The sequence below is a fragment of the Aulonocara stuartgranti genome, assembly GCF_965226115.1.
Source record: "Aulonocara stuartgranti genome assembly, chromosome: 17".
NCBI classification, from domain to species: Eukaryota; Metazoa; Chordata; class Actinopteri; order Cichliformes; family Cichlidae; genus Aulonocara; species Aulonocara stuartgranti.
The window spans coordinates 1,748,931-1,774,731 of NC_138953.1; the positions used below are offsets into that span (position 1 = coordinate 1,748,931).

At 41.4% G+C, this 25,801-nt stretch overlaps 1 protein-coding gene across 2 annotated transcripts in view; it reads left to right on the plus strand.

Annotated features, from left to right (window-relative positions):
• Nucleotides 1-3,430, plus strand: part of mpped1 (metallophosphoesterase domain containing 1) — a 105,415-nt gene extending 101,985 nt beyond the window's left edge. Inside the window, exons 7-8 of one of the 2 annotated variants that reach the window (XR_014272459.1) lie at nt 82-255; nt 327-3,430. Coding sequence is in view for 1 of the 2 variants with exons in the window: in XM_082511639.1 (XP_082367765.1) it covers nt 82-200 (119 nt within the window). In the remaining variant the exon portion in view is untranslated. Of the gene's footprint in view, nt 1-81 lie in introns of both variants that reach the window. The other variant, XM_082511639.1, reaches the window with a different exon arrangement.
• Nucleotides 3,431-25,801: the final 22,371 nt, after the last annotated feature.

Genomic DNA, 25,801 nt, shown 5'->3' on the forward strand with positions numbered 1-25,801 from the left:
TTATATTTATTTTCTTTTTGGCCAACCTTTCCAATGCCCTATAGAAATCAAATTGACACTGACATTTTTAAAACTCCTCAGGTTATGGCATGATGACAGATGGCACAACGACTTTCATCAATGCCTCAGCCTGCACCGTGAACTTCCTTCCCATGAACCCGCCCATTGTCTTTGACCTGCCCAATCCCAGGACTACGTGACTACAGGAATCTCTGCAAACCCCTACCATCAGTAAGGAGAAAGAAATGAAGAGAGGTAGGTGAGGCAGCAGGCAGAAAGGACCAAATCCTGTAAATATTGCACAGATGTGTGTTTATCATGTGCAGCACACGTCCGGAGAATCTGATCGTGAAGCTGACCGAGTGAGGGAAGGAGGACGCTCCCTCACACTGTTGTGTTCTGTCATATGCCATCATTTCTTCATCTCAGCATGGACTTTAAAAGAGAAGAGACAAGGGTTAATGGAAGGACAGTAAAATGCAAACGAACTGACGATTCTTCAAATCCTCTTTTACTGCACTGACAATCTGATGCTGCTCTCAGAAATGCAAAAGACCAATGCCTCGTCTAAGGGACGGTTTTAGCTGAACCACGGCTACACAGCACTAACGGGACATTTGTTTGGGGGATTTTCACCAAGCTTTTCATACTTTTGAACATCAGTTTCCATCTTTTTACAAATTTCCTCCCACTAAGAACTTTTACTACTGCCCTTATCTTCCTTGTTTGATCCCATCCTCAGGCCTGGAGCATGCTGGAGTGTTCTTTTTTTCTTTCTTTTCATCAGCATGTCTGTGCTTGAGAAATCAAAGTGAGTGTATGGGGGCACAAGAGGTCTAGATGTCTGATGTGATTCCCTTTTTCCTCATTTGAAACTCTCAGTAAGCCTCTTAACCACTAAAGGCAGAGTCCCATTCCTGCTTCCACGTAGTTCCCATGTTGCTCCTCCACCTCCTTTTCCCTCCTCTCCATGCTTCATGCTATGAATGACTCGGTTGCTTTTTAGCCCTTGGCTGGAACGTCTGGCTCACGGACTTGCAAAGGAGACCAGGTAACATGCAACGTAAAGGTGCTATAAGCTAATCTGAACAGTCATGTCACCAGACCTGGGAGGAGTAGGATGCTTCCTCATGTTATGTTAATTATGGAAGATATGGATCTTCAACTTTTCAAGAGAAGCAAAGCTGTAACTAACTGATCGATGTAAATGTTCTTTGTCAATGTAAAGAAAAAAACTTGAATTTTTCTTCTTGAAGATTACCAAGTGTTGCTATGCTTTTCAAAAAAAATGTGTCAAGAAATTTGTGGTTGTTACATTTTATTTGGTTTGTTTAGTAATGTAATGTAACGCTTATTATAGTATTTTCTTCTTTGTGAAGCTGCTCAGCCCCATTCGGTGAGTATTAACTCTTTTATGTCTCTAAGCAGTTTGTGTTACAAAAAACAGTAATTTTCTTTCGCTGCTTTATTTCTGAATGTGGCTGATCCCAGTAAGAGTCTGAATGTGCTTAGCATAACAAGAACACGTCACACTTTGATCTCCGACATTATGTATGAATGTTCCCCGGGGCTGCAGTTTACTCACGCTGTACTCTCGCTTCTTTCGACACATCAGCGTTCGTTGCAGCAGCTGACGTCTTAATGCTTCCAAATTGGCAAGACAGGAAAAGGGGTCAGAACCGCTCACCAAGGAACGCAAAAATGCGGAAAACAGTAGGAGGGCCGTTTACATGTTAGAACACAAACATGGCACAGTTTTAGCACCTTCTCTAAAATCCACGTTTTAATTGTAATTTTTTATTTTTCATTTCCATTCATCTCAGCAGGGCAATAAGGAACTTTAAATAATTGATAAACCTACGTCCTTTTGCCATTTGATGCTGTCTATCACACTGATTATACCACTTTCATAGATTCTTAATCTTTAGTTAGTACTGCTCTTCCATCATCATTTGCTCTTGCATATTGACTAAATATGTCATATATTGGTTGACATATTTTTTGACATTGTAAATACTTGTTTTATCTGGACCTAGCTGGACCTGTTGTCATTTAACCGGGGCCCAGCTTTTTGGTTCGGAACATGGGTACTTTTTAATAAGAAAGTTCATTTAAAACCAGAAGAACCAGTAAAATCCAGTGTAGTTGATGATAAATTCCTTTTTTTTGTTTGTTTTCCTTGTAAAAAATAATTTACCCAAGGCAGATGCCAACTTGGATTTACATTTCATTTAATAGAGAAGTGGCAGTCCATCATCCCAGTATAGAGAAAATGTTTAAACAGCTGGTTTTTGTGGCCAACATAAATAATGTCTTTTTTCCACTAAATGCTAGAAAATTTCATAGTGTGCTGCTTTGAGCTCACCCTCTGAACAAAACCTGTACTTACACTGCTTTGAATCACCTTAACCTATACAGCTGAACAAGAAGGAATATTTGAGTCTCTCTCTACCTGTCGCTAAATAATTAACTACTCCTACTTCACTAATTGGCTGTGTTGGCTAAGAAGAACATGAGACTGTTGTTTGTCAAAATGTTCAGACAGTACAGGACTGTGAACATCTCAAGAGGAGGATTTTCAGCCTGAAACGAGGGATACTGTAAATCGCAGCACATAATTACAGTTTGAATGTAGACAGAGGAAGTTCTGTACAAATGCAGTTTAGGTCATTTTGCCTGTGTGAAAGTCGTCAAGACTTTATAAGAAGCAGCCTCATCATTTAAAACGCAAACTTAATTAGCATCTATGAAAAGAAACGTTCCGAGAAAGGAACAAAGACAAACTATTAAAAACTAAGAGATGGGAGGAACTTTCATCTGGAAGCTTCATGCAAAGCTGTCTGTTTGGTCTGACTCTCCAGCTCCAGTCCTCATTTAGATGTCTCTCACTTTGATGCTCTTCTGCTTCAGTAGCTGTGTTATGTTTCCTGTTTTATCCAAGAATGGAAAAAAGTGCTGTACTATTTCTTGATTTATTTTCTGAGGCATGCTTAAACAAGTTAATGACTTCTGCTACTCAGACAATCTGCATATGAAGAGTTTTGTTCCAAAATGAGATATTTACCTTTTGAAACAAGGAAAGCCAGCATGGGCAGAATGACTGACAGCTGAGACTTGAAAGCAGGATAACTTGTTGACATTTCTACTTGCTGGATTTTTCTTATTCAAACAGTACTGGATGCTTAGGTGTTTGGATGAATGGATGTATAGCATTTTGGAATTAAAGTGTTCATATAGTGTTGTATTTTTGCCATTATTGCTGGGGACTTTTTTTAAACTGTACAATAAGAGAAAAAGAACCAACACCTTCTGGAGACATGTAAAGTACCTTTCTTTCTAAGCATTCTGGTTTCTTCACAGATTGAATAAAGTCTTATCTGTGACCAGTGGATCACGTTTCCTTATTTCCATCCTGTACTCTTCCCTTTTGTCTTTGCTGTACGTTTCTTGTTGTAGACAAAGAAAAAAAAATAGAAAAGAGCAGCGAGGAAACTTTTCTTGTCCCGGTTCTTTCCTTTGGTTCCAATCAAAGGTATCTTTGTCTCCTATCAATTATGGAGCTCTGAGCAGCGAGTTAATTTCCAGTCGCTAAACCCTTGCTGCTCCATCTCTGTCTTCTGTTTTGTTCCGCAGGTCTTCCACACCTCTGCACACTCTAACGAGAACCCTCTTTCAAATAATTACATTAGTAATCCCGAGGGAGAGCGGGTAATTTATTCTCGGACTGCTTTTTACTTTGCCATTAATACAACAAGCTTTCATATGCTCTATTCTTCCTCAGGCTCTCTCACCCTCCCTCTCTTTTCTCACTCTGCCTCTCCAGCCACAATGCTGAGCTCTTTTTCTCAGTTCTGATCATCCCTTTCCTATTTCCATCTGCTCATTCTCTCCTAGCTTCCTCAGATAATGATTCTCAGCACTCTATATTTCTCTGTCCTCTGTGAGTGCCCCTGCGCGCTGCTGCACTGAGATTTCCTTTGAATGAATGACAGACGTCCTCCCCATCTCCTTGTCATCCATCTCACCTCACACTTCCCATCTGATGAAAAGGCGCACCCGCTACCTCCCGTCATCTCCGCAGTTAAAAAGGTACTTTATTTGATTGGCTTTGGAACACAAATCAGTGTCAAACAGACAGTCGATGCAAGGAACACCTCTCAAATAATCAGTCCACTATAATTAATCTTTAGAGATTTTTTTATGTTTCTCAGTTCAACTCCCTCAATGGGTCTATTTGTCGTGTCAGAGGCAGATCAAATTTGGAAGTGTAAATCTGTGCTGTCTGGGCTAGATTAACTCATGCCAGGATACAGGGGCAAAAAAAGCTCGTGTTTTGATGTCATTTTCTCAATTAGCTGCACAGCATGACAATAATAGGAAATGATGCATTCAGTACAGTTTTATTTATATGCAGTTAGCGTAACACAACAGTTGATGAAAGCACTTTATATTGAAATATAAAGACCCTACAATATTAGCCTTTACATTGGAGAGAATATTGTATATATTATTGTATATATACCTTATATTGTAAGGTAGAGTCTACAATACTACATACAGAAAACCACCTATGAGCAAGCTGCAAGGGGAAGGAAAAACTCCCTTTTAACAGGAAGAAACCTCCGACAGAACCAGGCTCAGGGAGGGGCGGGGCCATCTGCTGCGACCGGTTGGTGTGAGAGAAGGAAGACAGGATAAAGACATGCTGTGAATGAAATGAACAAATCCTTGGTGACTGTGGTAAGAAAGAACTACCGTTTAACAAGGAGAGGCAGCCATCTGCCACAGTTGGGGGAGGGGCAGGAAAACTGGGAGATAAAGAAGACATAATTTAATAATATGCAGTTCAGTAAGGATAGATCCTCTGAAAGAACTAAACAGTTTTTTGAAGTACACAGTAGATATAACAGAGTGGAATCCAGCAATGGCAGAGATTATGTTCAACTGACCAGGATAAGTTGGAGCTGAGGAGGAGTCACATCACATGAAAGGTAGAATGATTGTAGCCGATATAGCCGATACCAGCAAAACTAATGGATGGCTCCCTAACCCTAACCAAAAGCTTTACCAAAAAGAAACAAAACAGAAGTTTTTAGACTGATCTAAAAGTAGAGAGGGTGTCTGTCTCCTGAATCCAAACTCAGAGCTGTTTCCACAGGAGATGAGCCTGGTGGCGTAAGGCTTGTACTTTTCTGCAGCCTGTAGTGAGAGAGTGTTGCACCTTACCTGCAAGATAATATGATATTGCATGCTCCTTAAGATGCAATCGGACCTGCCTATTTAATGCATATGAGGACAAGGATTTAAAATTTGATTCTGGATTTTACCAGAAGCCAGTGAAGAGCTAGTATGGAGAATAATGGTCTGTCTTTCCGGTCCCTGCTAGTACTGCCACTGCAGCATTCTGGATCAACTGACTTTAAGATATGATACGGCCTGATTTTTCAAGATTTTGTATGTTGCTGGATTAACAAGGTTTTAGTGAACACAAGGTCTTATGGAAGATTTTACACGATAAATATTATTCAGTCAAAACAGTGAGGGTAAAATGAATGAAAAAAATGAGCACATTTGGAATTTTGGTCAACACTTTTTAAAAATAATGTTATAATTGGTATAATGTATACAATAATGGTATACAGAGGAGTTCATGGCAACTCAACAACTGCAACTAAAACCAATAAATTGGATTTTCAGTTTTATTTATATTGCGACAAATCACGACAACAGTTGCCTGAAGGCACTTGATATTGTAAGACAAAGACCCTACAGTAATACAGAGGAAGCCCCATCAATCAGACAATGAGCAAGCACTTGGCAACAGTGGGAAGGAAAAACTCCCTTTTCACCAGAAGAAACCCTCACAAGAACCAGGCTCAGGGAGAGGCGGGGCCATTTGTTGTGGGTGAAAGGGAGGAAGGCAGGACAAAAGGCACACTGTAAAACAACCAGCGATTAATAATAATTAAATGCAGAGTGGTGTAAAAACACAAGGTGAGAGGAGCAGAAATGCTCAGTGCATTATGTGAAGCCTCCAGCAGCCCAAGCCTATTGCAACCTAACTAAGGGAGGATTCCGAGTCAACTGATCCAGCCCCAATGATAACCTTTAGCAAAGGAACAACTTAAAAGAATCCAGTGTGGGTGAAATGTATACAAACTTAAGCCATGCTACCATGTTCTTTAACTGAGAAGTGGCTTTCTCCTGGCAACCCTTCCAAAAAAAGCCATTCTCTTTTTGTAATTGTACTGTAGCTTTAACATTTACAGTAACATGGTAACCGAGGATTGTGGACTTTTGCTCTTTTCGCTGTTTCTCTGAGTCTTGCTGACCTCCCACATAGCAAAACTGGCATGGCTCGGATCTGGCCCACACAATGTGCTTACACATGGCCCACATACCACAAAGAATGACGGCCCTTTGGTGGCCCAGAGGTGGCCCACACATGGGCCAGCACAAGGCCAGTTGCAAACACACTGCTGCCCCTGTGCTGGCCCAGAACAGTTTCAGCTCTGGCCCCAAATGTCAGCCTAATGTGTGCCTTAATAAAGCCATGTAAGAACAACATGTGTTGGAACATAACAGTGCAAAAGCAACATGACGAAACTCTGTTCAGACAGTGAATGGACTGATTCTTATATAGCGCTTTTCTACTGTCCCGGATTACTGAAAGTGCTCTATACAACATGCCACATTCACCCAATCACACACTTTCTCTAAACTGAGTGCTTCCTAACTACATTCATCCACAGTTACACTCTTGACACTAGATCTGGGCCAGACCTGTCTGCTATGTGGGCTTGAGATGAATTTCCAGAACATCAGCTCCTGGGAAGATGAGCAACTGTTTTGAAAGTTTTCCACTTGTGAAACATTTTCTTACTGTAGAATGGACTTCAAAATGGCCGCACAGCCTTTCCCAGATTGGAAAGGGTTATAGGGTTGGTGCCTATCAATCTCAGACTGATGACACCAACAACTGCTTCCTTAATATAATTGCTAATATCTTTCCTCCTTGCTCATTAAGATTAACACACACACCTAAATGCCCCAGACGAGCAAACTGCCAAAATGTGTGCTTTTATTAGAGGTGGCCAGACTTGATTGATGTTCAGTTTATCTAATGCATTTTATTATGAGCACCTGGCTGTTACTTTCCCTCGTAATTCCCATAGAAGTAGTATGGGGATATTTAGATTTTGCAGTTTCTGCATTAATATTTGTTCAGTAATTAATAGCACAGTGTAATATTTCATGATTTTAGTTAATCTATACTTCAAGGGGCTAAGGAACAGGTGATTTTTATGCTGTACTGATATGTAAACCCTTAGACTTGAAAGAGGGTGTACCTTTTGACATGAATTTAGACTTTACTTTTTTCTTAAACTTTATTGACTTGAATATTTATCCTGAATATAGACTTAAAATAAAAGGCAAAATCTGTGTGGATGAGAACACAAATTAGTTAACAGAACCAACTGTTAACCAACCAACTTGATCTCCACATGGACATACTGAGAGAAAAAGAATACAAAACTATTATTATAATATTTTCAGGCCCATATAAGAGATCGGCTTGACAGAACTTAATTGAAGGACCAACTGAAAGAGCTGAGCAATCTAGATGTAGAGTAAAAGTATGTCGAGGTTGATTAGGCATTTAAGACACACAAGGGGGATAAATTTGCTCAAGAGGTCGAAACAGTGACCTGACCTTTGTCTTTCTATGCTACCCCACCAGGACACAAAGCCAACCGGAGGCAAGTAGCAGCTCCTGGACACCTGTGACTGAAGGTCAGGACAATCAGTTCCAAAGAAAGCAGCTGATCCTGGTGGTGATGGAATCAAAATAAGAGGTAGAAGAACTCCCCCGCACTGAAATGACACAGCATCTGAATGGGACAAGCTTCAAAAGCTGGAGCTGGAGACGTTTGTATTCTCTGGAGAATTTTACAGACACAGCTTTCACTATGGTGTAATTGTTCATATGATTGTTGGGTTCTTCTCTGTATGTATTATTGTAGGATCTAAAGCACCTTTGGGCAACTGTTGTGCTTTGGCACTGTGTAAATAAAATTGAATTGAACTGAAAATTTCTATTATCTAGTTAATAATTTTACCTCCTCACTACGTACGACTCTGGATACTGTAGCTCCTGTGAAAACTAAGGTCTCTAATCAGAAGTACCTGACTCCGTGGTATAATTCTCAAACACGTAGCCTAAAGCAGATGACTCGTAAGCTGGAGAGGAAATGGCGTGTCACAAATTTAGAGGATCATCATTTAGCCTGGAGAAATAGTTTGCTGATTTATAAGAAAGCCCTCCACAAAGCCAGAACATCTTACTATTCATCACTGATTGAAGAAAATAAGAACAACCCCAGGTTTCTCTTCAGCTCTGTAGCCAGGCTGACAAACAGTCAGAGCTCTTTTGAGCCAACCATCCCTTTAACGTTAACTAGTAATGACTTCATGAACTTCTTCACAAATAAAATGTTAATCATTAGAGAAAAAATGACTCATAATCATCTCACAGATGTAATATTATCTACAGCAGTGGTTCTTAACCTGGGTTCGATCGAACCCTAGGGGTTCGGTGAGTCGGTCTCAGGGGTTCAGCAGAGCCTCCACCGTGACATGCACGGCTCATTTTGTGTACCAATAAAAAAACATATCTATGTCTTGAATTTGAAAAAAATCATATTTTATTTTTCACTAAAGAGGGGTTCAGTGAATGCGCATATGAAACTGGTGGGGTTCGGTACCTCCAACAAGGTTAAGAACCACTGATCTACAGCTACTCTTAGTACCATTGATGTTAAGTTAGACTCTTTTTCTCCAATTGATCTTTCTGAGTTAACTTCAATAATTACTTCCTCCAAACTATCAAAGTGTCTTTTAGACCCCATTCCTACAAAACTGCTCAAAGAAGTCCTGCCATTAATTAATTCTTCGATCTTAAATATGATCAACCTATCTCTAATGATCAGCTATGTACCACAGGCCTTCAAGCTGGCTGTAGTTAAACCTTTACTCAAAAAGCATCTCTAGACCCAGCAGTCTTAGCTAATTATAGGCCAATCTCCAACCTTCCTTTCATATCAAACATCCTTGAAAGAGTAGTTGTCAAACAGCTAACAGATCATCTGCAGAGGAATGGTTTATTTGAAGAGTTTCAGTCAGGTTTCAGAGCTCAGCACAGCACAGAAACAGCTTTAGTGAAGGTTACAAATGATCTTCTTATGGCCTCTGACAGTGGACTCATCTCTGTGCTTGTCCTGCTAGACCTCAGTGCAGCGTTCGATACTGTCGACCATAATATCCTATTAGAGCGATTAGAACATGCTGTAGGTATTACAGGTACTGTGCTGCAGTGGTTTGTATCATATCTATCTAATAGACTCCAGTTTGTGCATGTAAATGGAGAGTCCTCTTCACACACTGAGGTTAATTATGGAGTTCCACAGGGTTCAGTGCTAGGACCAATTCTGTTTACATTATACATGCTTCCCTTAGGCAGCATCATTAGAAGACATAGCATACATTTTCACTGCTATGCAGATGACGCCCAGGTCTATCTGTCCATGAAGCCAGATAACACACACCAATGAGTTAAACTGCAGGAATGTCTTAAAGACATAAAGACCTGGATGGCCGCTAACTTTCTGCTTCTTAATTCAGATAAAACTGAGGTTATTGTACTCGGCCCTGAAAAGCCTAGAAATATGGTATCTAACCAGATTCTTACTCTGGATGGCATTACCTTGGCCTCCAGTAACGCTGTGAGGAACCTTGGAGTCATTTTTGACCATTTTTTTTTCTTATCTTATCTTAATTCAATTCAATTCAATTCAATTCAATTCAATTCAATTCAATTTTATTTATATAGCGCCAAATCACAACAAAAGTCACCTCAAGGCGCTTCATAGATACAGAGAAAAACCCAACAATCATATGACCCCCTATGAGCAAGCACTTTGGCGACAGTGGGAAGGAAAAACTCCCTTTTAACAGGAAGAAACCTCCGGCAGAACCAGGCTCAGGGAGGGGCGGGGCCATCTGCTGCGACCAGTTGGGGTGAGAGAAGGAAGACAGGATAAAGACATGCTGTGGAAGAGAGACAGAGATTAATAACAGATATGATTCAATGCAGAGAGGTCTATTAATACATAGTGACCTTAATGACCTTGTAGTACCATATCACCCTATTAGAGCACTTGGCTCTCGCTCTGCAGGCCTACTTGTTGTTCCTAGAGTATTTAAAAGTAGAATGGGAGGCAGAGCCTTCAGTTTTCAGGCCCCTCTTCTGTGGAACCAGCTTCCAGTTTGGATTCAGGAGACAGACACTATCTCTACTTTCAAGATTAGGCTTCAAACTTTCCTTTTTGCTAAAGCATATAGTTAGGGCTGGACCAGGTGACCCTGAATCCTCCCTTAGTTATGCTGCAATAGACGTAGGCTGCCGGGGGATTCCCATGATGCATTGAGTTTTTCCTTTCCAGTCACCTTTCTCACTCACTATGTGTTAACAGACCTCTCTGCATTGAATCATATCTGTTATTAACCTCTGTCTCTCTTCCACAGCATGTCTTTATCCTGTCTTCCTTCTCTCACCACAACTGGTCGCAGCAGATGGCCCCGCCCCTCCCTGAGCCTGGTTCTGCTGGAGGTTTCTTCCTGTTAAAAGGGAGTTTTTCCTTCCCACTGTCGCCAAAGTGCTTGATCATAGGGGTGATATGATTGTTGGGTTTTTCTCTGTATCTATGAAGCGCCTTGAGGCGACTTTTTTGTGATTTGGTGCTATATAAATAAAATTGAATTGAATTGAATTGAATTATCTATTGATTTAAGGAACATTGTCGTCAGTAAACTGTACAACAGGTAAAAGGGAAGGACAATAAGTGTTAGCTGCTGTTCTCCTGGGCCAAAAATTCAGTCTGGTCTTGTTTCAACCTTCAGCTTAATTGAACAATTAAAATTACTAATAGGCTGTCAAGTGAAACAGGGTGTGTGTGTGTGTGTGTGTGTGTGTGTGTGTGTGTGTGTGTGTGCGCGTGCGTGCGTGCGTGCGTGCGTGCGTGTGTAATCTTTCACATTTGAGTTTCACTTGCATACAAATAGTTTGATAGAACAGACCAGAAAGGAATTCAAACAGATGCATCAGTAATTCACAGAATGGCTGTGCCAAAGCAGCAGAGACAGCCACGCTCTGTCGTGTAGTGTCAGGAAGCAATGTCTCACGGAGGTCGAGTACAAGCAAACAGATCCACTTCATTACCTCAACTCTGATTAGACAGAGAAGCCAGTGTTTATCTGAACCACCCTACAACCTCTGAAGCTAAAAAATGAAGCCAAAGTGCCAAAAACTGCAGGTCGTCTGATGACCACTGGAGTCTGGCTCCAAAAGCAACTTATGGACTCTTATGTCATGTGGTCCCCAAAAATCACAGATTGTTGAGGGTTTACAAATAATTTTCATTTAACGTAAACACAGATTAATACCAACACACTGTAATCAGTCTCAGTCAATCTGCTCATTCCAGTGTGTGTCTTTGCAGTCAGAGTCACAACAGTCAGCTCCCACCAACTGGTTGTATTTTGGTTATATTTGTATATAACAGCAAGGCTCATAATGCATATGTCATTTTGCAATTAAATTGTTGTCTTGCAGCAATTTTGGAGGAAGTTGAGAATTTTTCTTTCAGATCGATGAAGTTCTGGCTGGACTCTGAATGTAAGGATTTAAGGAGAATTTCTGTTTAATGCGAATATCTATGTATGTAGACAGATTGGGAAAATGTATTAATTTATCACAGTTAATTGCCATATCGCATTTGAGCTTGAGCTTATCCATTACCATTTTTATCAAAGTCTTGATATCTTTGAATATGGACTGTGATTTGACTGTGAGTGATCACAGGCCTGGCACCCATCTTCAGTGTTGGGGAGTAATGGAATACATGTACCGTTACGTATTTAAAATACAAAATATGAGTAACTGTATTCCGTTACAGTTACAGTTTAAAAAGGTGGTATTCAGCATACAGTTACTTTGTTGAAATAAATGGATTACACGGCGGCCTTTTCCTGTTTCATATGTTAGGCTGTGCCCTCTCTATGTTTGGTAATTCCACGCCGGTGGAAACCCAAACAAAAACGCATTAAGAGGCTGAAATGCCCGTGCCTCAATCTCACGTCTCATAATGACGTGAAGAAATACATTTTGAAATGATTAAATGTGAAGGCAATAGCAGAGTGTTACAGGCATCGCCCTAAACAATGCAGCCTGATGGGCAGTGTAGTCCGTGCTGCAGGGAGAATGGACTGCTATACCCGTTATGTGTCTGTGAGCGAGGGAGGGAGGAAAAGGAAAAGTACGAGCTGTCACGGAGCAGAAACGGGAGCTGGAAGCATGTAAATATAATAATAACCACTGCAGCCAAAAAGAGAGCCTGACGAGCCCAGCTGTAAGTATGCTATTAAGACTCGACTGTACGCTGTGTTCGTGTTTTCCTCCGAACGAAAAAGTTCGGTTGCAGCAGCCTTTCAACGCCTCTCTCTGTCTCCCGCTAGCAAAGTTGACCCAGACAACAAAGTAAAGCTAGTTTTCAGCTACGAGCCCGACACGAACCCGACGTATTAGCCAGAGGTCCCTTTACTACGGTTTACATTTATATTAAGATTTAAACATGTAGTTGGTGTTGGTATGGAGAGTAACCTTCAGTAATAAATCACACAGCAATAGGACATTCATGTAGTTGTAAAAAGCATCATAATATATTAAGTAATCCAATGTATTCAGAATACGTTACTCTCATTGAGTAACGTAACAGAATACGCTACAAAATACATTTTGGGGCATGTAATCTGTAATCTGTAGTGGAATACATTTTAAAAGTAACCTTCCCAACAGTGCCCATCTTTCAGACAACAAAACCGCAAATTCATTGCACATGGTTGGGTGCCTACTGGGGTCAGCGGGGGAGCTGGCCCCAGGGAGGGGTCACTTGCCCCTCCCTTCCTTCCCTCCCCATCTCCAGCTGCCTCCCTCTTCCCGCTCCACCACAACCACCCACACATGCAGGGCCTTGGAGTAGGGGTATGTCACCAGGGTGCAGAGGAGGCTACCCCCCCCCCCCCCCCTCTGTCCCCCCCTCTGTCCCCTTCTGGCTGCCTCTGCCTCAATTTTATCCCACAACTTAGACATTCACATTACTCACACTCTCATTACACATACATATAGGATCTTGGGGGTGGGCACGATACACGGAATCCAAATTACCATCAGGGTATACACCCCACCCCTGGCGTCGTTGCCCACCTCTCAAGGTTAAATACACAGCAAATTCAAAAGTGTTAAATTTTTTGGTGTTAATAGTCTCCTTGCAAAAGTAGAGTTAATTTTACTCTAAGCAGAGTCACATTCTTTTAATGTAACTCTGAGGTGTAAAATGATAGTAGTTAAAATCGAGTGTTAAAAATGAGTGTTTCTCTGTCAAATCTGGAGGTGTTACAATGGAAACATTAACTCTTGACCTCTTAACTCTGAACTCCTACAGGGGCTATGACACCAACAGAGTAAATTCACAGACTCCGCCCCCAGCACGGCTCCAATCGAAGCTGAAGTGAAGCCGTTTCAGAACATTTTGCTCTACATATTTGAGTTGTTTGCCATGCTTGGTAAGTCATTTTTTCAAAGATTGTTTCAATTGTTATTAGCTTTTACTTCTGTGGCTCTTTGGAGTTGAGACAAAGCTGTGTGAAAGGCATTAGCCATGTTGCTCGGTGATAGCATAATATTCTGTTTTAGCTAGCTGAAAGGTATTGTTTGCGGGCAAATACCACAGCCTTGAAAAAAAGCTTGCATGTGAATTTTCAGTCAAACTTTTGGTCAAATACACCTAAAACAATGTCTAGAATGTGAAATGTTGGTATAATGGTGCTACTTGAAGCCTGAAAACGATCGCCCATAAAAAAAAAAATAAAAAAACGAGCAAACAGCAGTAGCAGGCGTCCTGACTCGATTCTACGGTAGCATTTAGATCCCTCCAGAGTTTTGTGCACACGGTTTAGGTAAAAATGAAAAAAGTTGAGGTTTTACATTTAGTTCAGTATTACCTGTTGCCTGTGTCTTTGTCTTTTGGGAAAATACTTTACACAAGTAATGGCTCAAAGAGGATTCCTTTTTTTTTTTTTTTTACTGTGCTGCAATTGTTTACTGGATTATTTGTGCCATTAATTAGTGTCAACTAATTTTTATTCAATCTCCACACAGGATATGCTTGTGAAGATGGAATATGGGGGAGAGCAGAAGTGCGTTGAAGTTCCACAAAGGGATGAATGAAGGACATGCATATTGTATTGAAGAAATAAGTGATGAGAATGCTGTTATTTGCATTTACCATGTCAGACCTTTTGATAAACAAAATTCTAATGAAAGTGAGAACATGTATACTGTTACATCTTTCAGAAAATGTTTTGAAATTGGGGTGCACAGTTCAGAATAAATGTTTTTCAAAAACCATTGCATCTTTTTAGTAAATGTTTATTTCCAAAAGAAATTTCTAGAAGTTCAGAACAGCAAAATTCCCGCTTTTTAGAATGAATTAGAAGATAACTCTTACGTAGTTAAACTAAAATACTCTTTGAGAGTTAATATATAAACTCTTAACACCAAGTGTTAAATTATCAACTCCAGACAGATTTGGTGTTTAACACTAAATCAGAGTTAACGTACCAACTCTCCAAAAAGAGTTAAATTAACACTCTCTGGTGTGGACCCATATAGACACTTTAATAGTGTTGAAATCAAATCCGACAGTGTTAATTTGGACATGCTGGATTTGCTGTGTACATGTAGACATTGAGGGCTAGCAGGAGGGGCTATGCGCTTACCTGCTGCTCTCTGGCAGGTAGCTCCATGCCCTCCTGGGTTTTAAATGCACCTTAGAACACACATGCATCAACACTACAATGAGCGGGTGGAGGGAGGTTTGGAGTCTTCTCTCACCCCCATTCTCTGCGACCTGCTGGAGCGGGGGGGCTAGGAGGAGGAGTTGGCCGTCCGACTGCGGTCTGGAGTGTGGGGCCTCCCTGCTGCTGCGGAGTCGGGGCGGTCTGCCTCCCCCCACCGCAGGGAAAAGGGTAACACCACCTGGGTCTGGGTGCAGTTCCCCCCTCCAGGGGCAAGGGTACCTAGACCCGGTTTGTAGAGTACGCTTGGGGAGTGTGATCGTGTGTACAGCGTCTCTTTATGTCTGTCTCCACGTTGGTTGAGTGTGGAGTAAGTGCATATGAGAGCATGAGGGTGGGAATGGATGTTTGTATCTGTGTGTGCCTGTATGTCTGTGTCTATATGTCAGGTTGGGTATCAGACGCCACCTCTCTGGGGACATCTCAGGCCCTCCAAGGTTTGGAGGCCTATCTCCACCCACCACCACTTCCCCTGCCAGTGGCGGACTCCCTCTGACATCGGTGCGTTGGTGGTTCTTTGTGTCTGGGGGTGGGCGTCCGGGTACACACCGGCTCACTCCTTGGCGGCCGCTTATCGGGGCCTGGAGCCTGGGGCTCGCTCGGGCCACTTCGGAGGTGGGGTGCCCCCGGCCTCTCGGCCTGGGGCTCGGTCACTCAGGCACGGCTGGCTGCCGGCGGAGCTCACGGGCGCGTCACTGCAACTCCCCCTGGCTTCTGCTCCGCGGCTGCTGAGTGAGCCCTCATCTGGGACTCTCCTCAGCTCTTTCTGGGACAGTGGCGCAGCTGCCCCTCTGTTGGTCTTCCTTGGTCTCTTGTGTTCTGGGGGCCTCTGGATGTCTGGAGTTTTGATCTCCTCCATACCTGCTTCATGCCCTGGAGGACGTGGCTGTGGCCCCCCCACACCCTCTAGCAGATCATTACATGAAGGAACCTTTAAAAAAAAAAACAAGCGTGTCCATGCTCACAGGTGTACACACAGGTGATCACACCCACAAACTACACCCTTTTTGGCTCCTACCTCAAAGCACACTGTGCGCTGTTGATCTTATGTGCTGCACAATAATGTTTAATATTTAGTATTTACTGTCATATTCCCATATATCATTGTGATGTTGTTTATTCTATTACTCTTGTTCTCTTCTGCTTGTTTTCTTTTTTCTTTCTCAGCAGGTGACCCAGGTGATCGATATATGCATTTTTTATTTCTTTTTTTTTTTCTGCTCATTCTGTTAGTTTTTGTTTTTTGCCCTTCTCCCCCGTCCCTCTTCTCAGCTGTTTCTCTTTCCCTCTTTCTTTCTCCCCTTCTTTCCCCCAGGTGTTGCAGCAGTCTTGCTCTGGGACATGTCCTGCACTGATTTATCATAGAAATCATAGAGAGAAAAATCAGGAGGAGCATGACAAGCTGACACCAGAGCTACTCGGCAGGAGGCGTGACGTCATTATGGTGCATGCAAGGAAAACAACAACTGATTATGTAGTTTTTAACTGTATGTAACTCACCCTCTCTTCTAATATGGCTATTTTTGATTTCCACAGCAGCAGCCAAAACACCAATTGAGTCCAAACCAATGAATGACATCATAAATCCATCACCATAATCTACGGTGTGGACTTGGTCCTCCACGCCATAAACTGTTCCAGGTCCAGAGTACCAGGTCCACAGATAAACCCATAGACAATGACAAAGATAAACAACAACTCGAGGTGAGAGCCCCCATTATCAGCAACATGTAATTACTCCACAAACACACTCTGAACAAAGTGTTTCTTGTTCTGCGATCAGATAAAGAGGTTTTGTCTGTAAACTCGTGTACTGACACCATTAAATCAGATACCATGCAGGGGGTCTCTGCAATTTTTCACAGATGGTAGGTTCGGTTGAGACAATGCAGGTCTTTGTGATTCCAACATTGGTTTGGAAGGTTGCAGCTCGTAGGTTGCCAGATTAAGCCCTCACCCACACGCTCTGTTGAAGCTTGGGGCTTGGCTTAGTTGCTCAGCAGGGATTCTTTTAGAACATGCCCACCCGTGTGTCATTGTTCAAAGCTTCATATACACCTCCCCATGCCAAAAGAAGGGGAAAAAAAAACTGCAACGCACCAAACTTGTTCAATTTGCCCATCATGGGAGGTGATAGTCGAGAGGATTGGAGGTCCCCATTGAGTTTATACATTCTGGCAATCCACTATTGCCCATCACCTCCTCCTCATTTCACTGTAACCCACTTTAAACTTGCAGCCAATAAAACTACAACATATCAAACCTTAAACAGAGGATAGAAAGAAGAAGAGGATGACTTGAGATTAATTTGAAATGAGCTTAAGTACTGCTCAGCATGAGTATGTGTAGCTCGAAAGTAGACATATCCTGTGCCCCAATTTCACACTGAATGCAAGTGGTGAGAAAACTGTGACAGCTCCAAACTTAGCTGATTCAACGGCACGTTTTTAATGACACACATTTTATATAAAAACTTAAATATCTTTAGTGATTTTATGGCAGAGGAGGGTGTGTGTTTTTTTCTATGAAAACAAAATGACTGGTAAAAACACTGATCAACACAGGAAAGTTGCCGACCAACTGTCAGTGTCAACTATCAGTGTTTTTTCTTGTAACCTACAGAAATCCTTCAACTGTTTTACATGTTTGATTAGCTGAGTACTTTTCACAGACTCTCTTTTGCAACAATTTTTGTTCTCTTCAAACATTTTTCTCAGACTACATAAACTGTAACTAACTTTGCATCCGACACCATATTAGAGCGACAGATAAACCCGCTTAGCCTCTAATAATATCATTCACACACTTTATACACCTTAACAACAATTACCACAACACTTTGTTTAACATCTCACTGCAGTATAACAGGGCACAAAGCACTCAAAAATGAACAAACACTGAAAGCTAACTCAGCAGAGGACTTCATGTAATGGTGAATGTTTGTTAGACTTGGCTTGGCTTCAAAAGTAGATATTCCTATATGACTTCTTACTCTACCAGCACATTAAACTTTAAGGTGCTGACAGTTGCTTTCTGAGGTTATTTAACAGAAAAAAAGAATATTGTACTCATAATTCTTAATTCAGATCAAACTGAGGTTATTGTACTCGGCCTGAAAATCTTAGAAATATGGTATCTAAGCAGATTCTTACTCTGGATGGCATTACCTTGGCCTCCAGTAACACTGTGAGGAACCTTGGAGTCATTTTTGACCAGGACATGTCCTTCAACGCACATATTAAACAAATATGAAAGACTGCGTTCTTCCATTTGTCCGCCACCCTGCAGCGGCGCTGCAGACCATGCCCTGCCACACACATTAACCAGGTAAAATACATATTTAGGCAGAATTTTGTAAATATCTATTTTTCATTTTTTCAGCAGCATAGTGCTTTTTTTCAGTTATTTTTTTAAAAGTCAGGTCAAGGCTCCAAAAGCCCAAAGGCGATATAAGGGGGGCGGCTCACAGCAGTTTTTCTTTGCTACATGGATCATTTTAGTTCAGCTGGGCGTCTTTCCTTTTGTTATATTTCTTTAAGAGTTCAAAATGTGTTAATTACATAAATAAAATGTAATTGTCTCTGTAGCACTTCATGGATTTCATAAGCAACACACCTTAGTTGTTCACACAAAGTAAAAAACAATATATACAGTGTTATCTTCATTTTAGATGTCAAAAAGTATTTGCGGCTTCCAGTGTTTTCTTTTGCGTGGAAACCGGGTCCAAATGGCTCTTTGGGTGTTAAAGGTTGCTGACCCCTGGCCTAAGGGAAGCATGTATAATGTAAACAGAATTGGTCCTAGCACTGAACCCTGTGGAACTCCATAATTAACCTCAGTGTGTGAAGAGGACTCTCAATTTACAAGTACAAACTGGAGTCTATTAGATAGATATGATACAAACCACTGCAGCACAGTACCTGTAATACCTACAGCATGTTCTAATCGCTCTAATAGGATATTATGGTCGACAGTATCAAACGCTGAGGTCTAGCAGGACAAGCACAGAGATGAGTCCACTTCACAGATTGAAGCATTAATTAATGGCAGGACTTCTTTGAGCAGTTTTGTAGGAATGGGGTCTAAAAGACACGTTGATGGTTTGGAGGAAGTAATTATTGAAGTTAACTCAGAAAGATCAATTAGAGAAAAAGAGTCTAACTTAACATCAATGATACTAAGAGTAGCTGTAGATAATATTACATCTGTGGGATGATTATTGGTAATTTTTTCTCTAATGATAAAAATTTTATTTGTGAAGAAGTTCATGAAGTCATTACTAGTTAACGTTACAGGGATGGTTGGCTCAACAGAGCTCTGACTGTTTGTCAGCCTGGCTACAGAGCTGAAGAGAAACCTGGGGTTGTTCTTATTTTCTTCAATCAGTGATGAATAGTAAGATGTTCTAGCTTTACAGAGAGCTTTCTTATAAAGCAACAAACTAGTTCTCCTGTAGCAACAGGCCAGACACCCCATACTCCCAAAGCACCCCAGAGGGACACTGTCAAATGTCTTCTCCAAGTCCACAAAAGACTGATTGGGCAAACTCCCACGCAGCCTCTTAGTATCCTCAAGAGGGTAAAGAGCTCCTCCAGTGTTCTGCAACTGGGACTAAAATGGCATCTTTCTTCCTGTATCCGAGGTTTGACTAAAAGATGGACTCTCCTTTCCAACACCCTGGCATAGACTTTCCCTGGTCGTCCGAGGAGTGTGATCGCCCTGTAGTTGGAGGAGTGGGAGTTGAAGATTTCTTGAACTGGGGCCTTTACCATGCTCCGCCCTGGCCGCCATTCAGTACACATTGCACCTGACCTTTACGGTATATCCTGTGAGGGGTGGGCTTACAGGGGTGTGTGTCCATGTCCCTTTTTTGAGCTGTGCCCAGCCAGGCCCAATGGACTAAGGCCCGGCCACTAGGCGCTCGCCATTGGGCATCCCCCCCAGGCCTAGCTCCAGGGCGGGGCTCCAGTAATCCTATTGCAGGCAGGGTGAACTCTTCCTTAGGTCTTTCAGTCATAGTTGTTGTTTTGTTTTGTTTTTATTTTTCAAATGTATTTATAGTTTTAAACGTTCTTCTAAGCTAGCAGATTTAGATTATTCAGTAAGTGTAGAAATTTTTGTCTTCAGAGGTCTTAAATTCCCAAGATTAACCTAGAATTTAAAAATTATAATAAACTGGCAACAAAGTTATTTGTTTTCATAAACATAATTACATTTATTTGTATATAATTTGAACCTAAATTAGTAGAATTAAAATATTTTCCAAATTCTGAAAGCCACAATTCAATATGATTTGTGTTTTGGCCTATTTTAGAGAATTTAGGACATACACATTTTTAGTTCAATTCAATTTGTATTTATATAGCTCCACGTCACAACAGCAGTCACCTCAAGTCGTTTTATATTTTAAGGTAAAGACCCTACAATAATACAGAGAAAACCCCAACAATCAAACGACCCTCTTTTAGCAAGCACTTGGTGACAGTTCCTCCTATAATTGTAGGAGGAAGTTGTTTTGGGGTTTTGTTACTTAATCTTGTAGCTATGCTTGTTTTTCATTCAAGCAGAAGTTGCAAATGAAGTTGTAATATGAAACTGTTGACAGTGCCAAACCTCCCAGGTATTTAAACTGCTCATGAGTGATGCCAGTATTGAGAGACAGGAGGATCATGACATTACAGTCAGTGTCAGTACCGCGTACCGTAGCACACAACATTTAAAAGGAATACCTCAGTGTGTCATAGGGTATGACCCACTACCAAGGATGTACCACTGCATACTTCCTCTTCATCTCCTTCCAGATCTGCTACGTGCAGTCTCCTCTCAATGCCCTGCAGGCCTTTTGTTCCCAGCCATCCCACTGAGGCAGGACACCTGGAGCAGTACAGGAAGGCAGACTGGGAAACAAATGAAAGGAGGTTAGCAGAGAGGCTATGAAACCAAAGTGAAGAAGTGTCATTAAAGGGTTAATCTAATTCATGTACTATTTCAATAACAATTCCAATTGATACAGCTGATGACAAAATAAAGCACCTTAAATTAAATCTGCTTAATAATGAAATTAAATCAGTGAAAATGGACATTGCAAATTCAGATTCAGGTTGTCAGTTTATTTATTCTTATACAGAGCTTTTCAGCAAATGCCTTTTCCACAACACAAACCCTGTGAAACTCTAAGTATATAAAATCATTCAAGAGCATATTTGAAATGAATTATGAAATTTCCTGCAAAAACAAAAACTGCTTTTAGGGTTTAAATTAAAGTCCTTTTCCCAGACATGAACTAAGTGCTTAATCCATGTCTGGAAAACTAACTTTCAAATGAGTTCTTGTAGTCTGGAAAAGCTTCTGTGTAGAGATGTGGTACAAATGAATGTAAAAACCTAAACTCTTTATTCCTGCAATGAGGCTGTCTAGCGACTCACATTTGGCTTACAAGCCCTTAGCAGGAAGCGTCACACCAAGCGTCATCTCAGCTCAAAGTTGTTCTGCGTGATCACCGTTACACTTGTGAAATATTTCTGGCCTGATGGATGTTGTTCTTTGCACAAAGGTGTTCCAACCCTCCAGCAAAGATTTAGAGTGCTGCCACAAAGCACTACTACCAAACCAAGCACATGTTCGGGAAATCTGAAATCTCTCATTTCAAACACAAATATCTAAGAAATTTGAATTGAGACCACAAGAATTAAATCATCTTAGTTTTGTGAGTACATAACAAATTTTCTCAGTCTACCATATTTATCCCCATCTATAGATGACTGTAGAGGCATTAGGCATGGCTGGGTTTTCAAGTACAACTGACTCATTGTGCAACTTAGCAGAAACTCTCATTCTTTCTGAGCTTATCATTATGGCTTTTGTGTTTTTCCTTTAAGCTGCAGCTTCAGGATTTGGAGTGTTCTGAATAAAGCCTTGGGGTTGGTGTGGTATCTTGTTTTAGGCTGAAAATTAAAACTCTCACAGATGTATCTTTGCCTGTGGGAAATTTCCACCCACTCAAGAGTTTATATTAACTTTACAGAGCCATACTGTGCTTGAAAAAAAAATGTAATCCATGACTGACCCACACATAGACACTGGAGGGCTTCACACTGTACAAGGCTAGTAGTGTGCTCAGTGGGACTGTGGAACACAACACTGGAGGCCAACTCCAAAATAACTGTATGTCACAACTGTGAAATAAACACAAGTGATGCACTGTCCCTCACTGTTGTTTTACATAGCCCTCGAACCCCTATGCCTGCTTATCCCACAGAGTAGATATATAGAGAGATTGAGGAGTGGAGGGACGATCAGCCACCCCTTTATACATGGATGACGTCACATTGTATGTTGTATTTAGTTAAACTGCAGGAATGTCTTAAAGACATAAAGACCTGGATGATCTCCAATTTTCTGCTTGTAAATTCAGATTAAACTGACGTGACTGTACTCTACCCTAAAAATCTAACCAGATTCTTACTCTGGATGGCACTCTCTTGGCTTGGCCTCCAGTAACACTGTGAAGAATATCAGAGTCATTTTTGACCAGGATATATCCTTCAGTGTGAATATTAAACACGTATGTACAAGCTGTCTCAGAATGACGCTGAAAAACTAGTTCATGCATTTATTACTTCCAGGCTGGACGACTGTAATTCATTATTATCAGGAAGTCCTAAAAACTCACTGAAAAGCCTTCAGCTGATCCAAAATGCTGCAGCAAGAGTCCTGACAGGGACTAGAAAGAGAGAGCAGATTTCTCCTGTTTTGGCTTCCTGTTAAATCCAGAATTCAAAATCCTGCTCCTCACATACAAGGTCTTAAATAATCAGGCCCCATCTTATCTTAATGACCTTGTAGTACCATATCACCCTATTAGAGCACTTGGCTCTCGCTCTGCAGGCCTACTTGTTGTTCCTAGAGTATTTAAAAGTAGAATGGGAGGCAGAGCCTTCAGTTTTCAGGCCCCTCTTCTGTGGAACCAGCTTCCAGTTTGGATTCGGAGACAGACACTATCTCTACTTTCAAGATTAGGCAATTTTTTAAGCAACAACCATGATAAAGATCCATTAATGTTAGCCATGGCTTTTACCTCCCTTCAGGAGGTAAAAGAGGTGTTCATAAGCCAGCTCAGCAGTAGCCCACCTAGCAAAATTGGTATGGCCCACACAATGTGCTTACACATGGCCCACATACCGCAAAGAATGACGGCCCTTTGGTGACCCAGATCAGGTTTGCCAGAGGTGGCCCACACATTGGCCAGCACAAGTCCAGTTGCAGACACACTGCTGGCCCTGTGCTGGCCCAGAACAGTTTCAGCTCTGGCCCCAGATGTCAGCTTAATGTGTGCCTTTATCAAGCCATGTAAGAACAACATGTGCAGGAACATAATAGTGCAAAATTAACATGACGAAACACTACTCAGACAGTGAATGGACTGATTCTTATATAGCACTTTTTTACTGTTACAGATTACTCAAAGTGCTCTATACAACAACATGGCACATTCAGCCAATCACACACTTTCTCTAAACTGAGTGCTTCCTAACTACATTCTTGAAACTCCTGATATGCAGACTGTAGGAGCCAGGGATCGAATCACTAACCTTCCAATAAGTAGGTGATATGCTCTACCTGCTGAGCTACAGCCACCCAGCAAACATGTGTAAACCGTCACTAGGTTTTGGATAAAGTGTACACTCACAAACCTGCATTTGAAACATTGGCTACCATAGCTGTATAGTATTGCAACATGGCATTTGGGTCTTCTAACTAAAATAGGAACATAAATAGTGCAATAGACTTGGCCCACATCTGGGCGACATACATCCTGCTATGACACCAGTCAGTCAGAAGTGCCAGCTCGATGCCGGATCTGTGCCACACCTGTCTGTTATGTGGGAGGAATAAGACCTTAGTCATCAATACAAATGCCCTATTAGATAGGCAGGTGGAATAATAAGCTGGGCACAGGAGGACATAGATGCCACTGATATCAAGAAGAAAAACATCCCAAAACTCCATACCGTGCACAAAGGCCTCCACCTAGAGACCACCACCCTTGCTTTACAAGCAATAGGAAGACGTAGGGTGAGGATTAATGAGTGTGAGAGCCACAATTTAGGATCAAGAGCAGAGATCCCGGAAATATTTTCTCCAAGAGTGTCTCATGCAGCTGAAAGCAGGCAGTGATGAGGAACAGGAGAGAGAACATGACCATCCCCGAACTGCAGCCCCTGTCATGGTTTTTGGCTGCATTCCAGCCAGTACTGTTGGTGATCTGATCAAAGTTGAATGCGGGAAAGTACAGTCAGATCCATCATGCATCACCATCTTGAGAACATCTCAGCTTCACACACACAGACGCACACATACAATGGAACATTATCAGTCATGAACTGGCCTCCCCAGAGCCTGGACTCCAGCATTACTGTAGTGTGGAACTACCTGCTCAGTGATCCTGACCTGATTCTTTACTTTTATCTGCTCATTCTCAGCCATTTGAGTCCACACATACTCAAACACACACGCAAATATAATCATGCACATTGTGGGGACTAATCCCCCAAGAGTTACACACAGCATGTAAATTGGCTTTATGGATGACTAACTTTCTCGTGCAGTCTATAATTATCAGCAAAGATAAATTAGAATGTGATTAGAATAATTAAAGAAAACATCGTTTAAAAAGAACAGAACTGGCAAATGTACCAAAACTGAGATTTAGCCTCACATTTGGAAGCTCATTTGATGGCAGGCTGTGATGTTTCAGCTTGAAAGTGCAGGAAGAGTTGTTGGAAAGCTTCTCTTCTTTGAATTTGCTGAATTATAATGTACTGGATAATATAAGCTATAGTTAACAGTTTTTTGTCTTTTATCTCTGAAATGACATCTCTCACATATCTTTGAATATCTCTACGTCTTCAGTGATTTTAAACAAGTGACCAGAGGTGGCCTCCTGGATCTGCTGTAGAAGCTCTGTGACCACAGAGGGCTCAGTCTAGACAGAAACTGCTTTCTTTAGTCCCTTTCTTATTGTGTCCACTAGTGGTGTGCGGATCAATATTGAAATATCGATTCTTCCGATACCAGTAATTTATGTTCTAGAATCGATTCTCATATTAAAATATCGATATTTTAGTACTTTGGGGTAAATTTGTAGTTTGTCATTAACAGGAACACAGTGGAAAGAAACTATATCATTCGGATCGTCTAAACTGGAAGAAACTACTTCGTCTTACGCCTTTCATAGTCATATGCGAAATACAACTGTATAAATGTGTCGCAGCCCCTGGCCAGTGTTGCCAACTCCTCAGGAAGGAAAATCGCTCTTGGTTATCCTAAAAGTCTCTACAAGTCTCTAAATGATGTCATCGCCTAATTTGCATAATTGGTCATGCTAATGTAATTGTAACCCACGTTGTAGGACAGAAAAAAAGAAGAGACATAAAGTGATTAAAAAAACGTCCTAAATGCATTTAGAATTTATTTATAATTACAAATTAAATTTCTTTTAGTGATTTTTAGGGGTTTTTTATGTCACAATTCTCCTTTATTCTGCTCCTTTATCTGGGCTTGGACCGGCAAAAGTGACCCGAAATAGGCGCTCTGGGGGAGTTAGTTTGTCTGTGTGTGTGTTTAAGTAGTTTTAAACCTTGTGATCCACAAAACAGCATAACAGTAAAAGAAGAACTGACTGCGTTACAGTCAGTGTGGGAGCAGAGGCTTCGCTCATGCGCGATTCATTTGCAGTTTGGAAGCATAGGTGGGAACATCTTCTTCCCTGACAGCAGCTGGGGGAAGACTATCCTCCGCCCGTGAGCGCTTTGGCATGGGCGAGGTG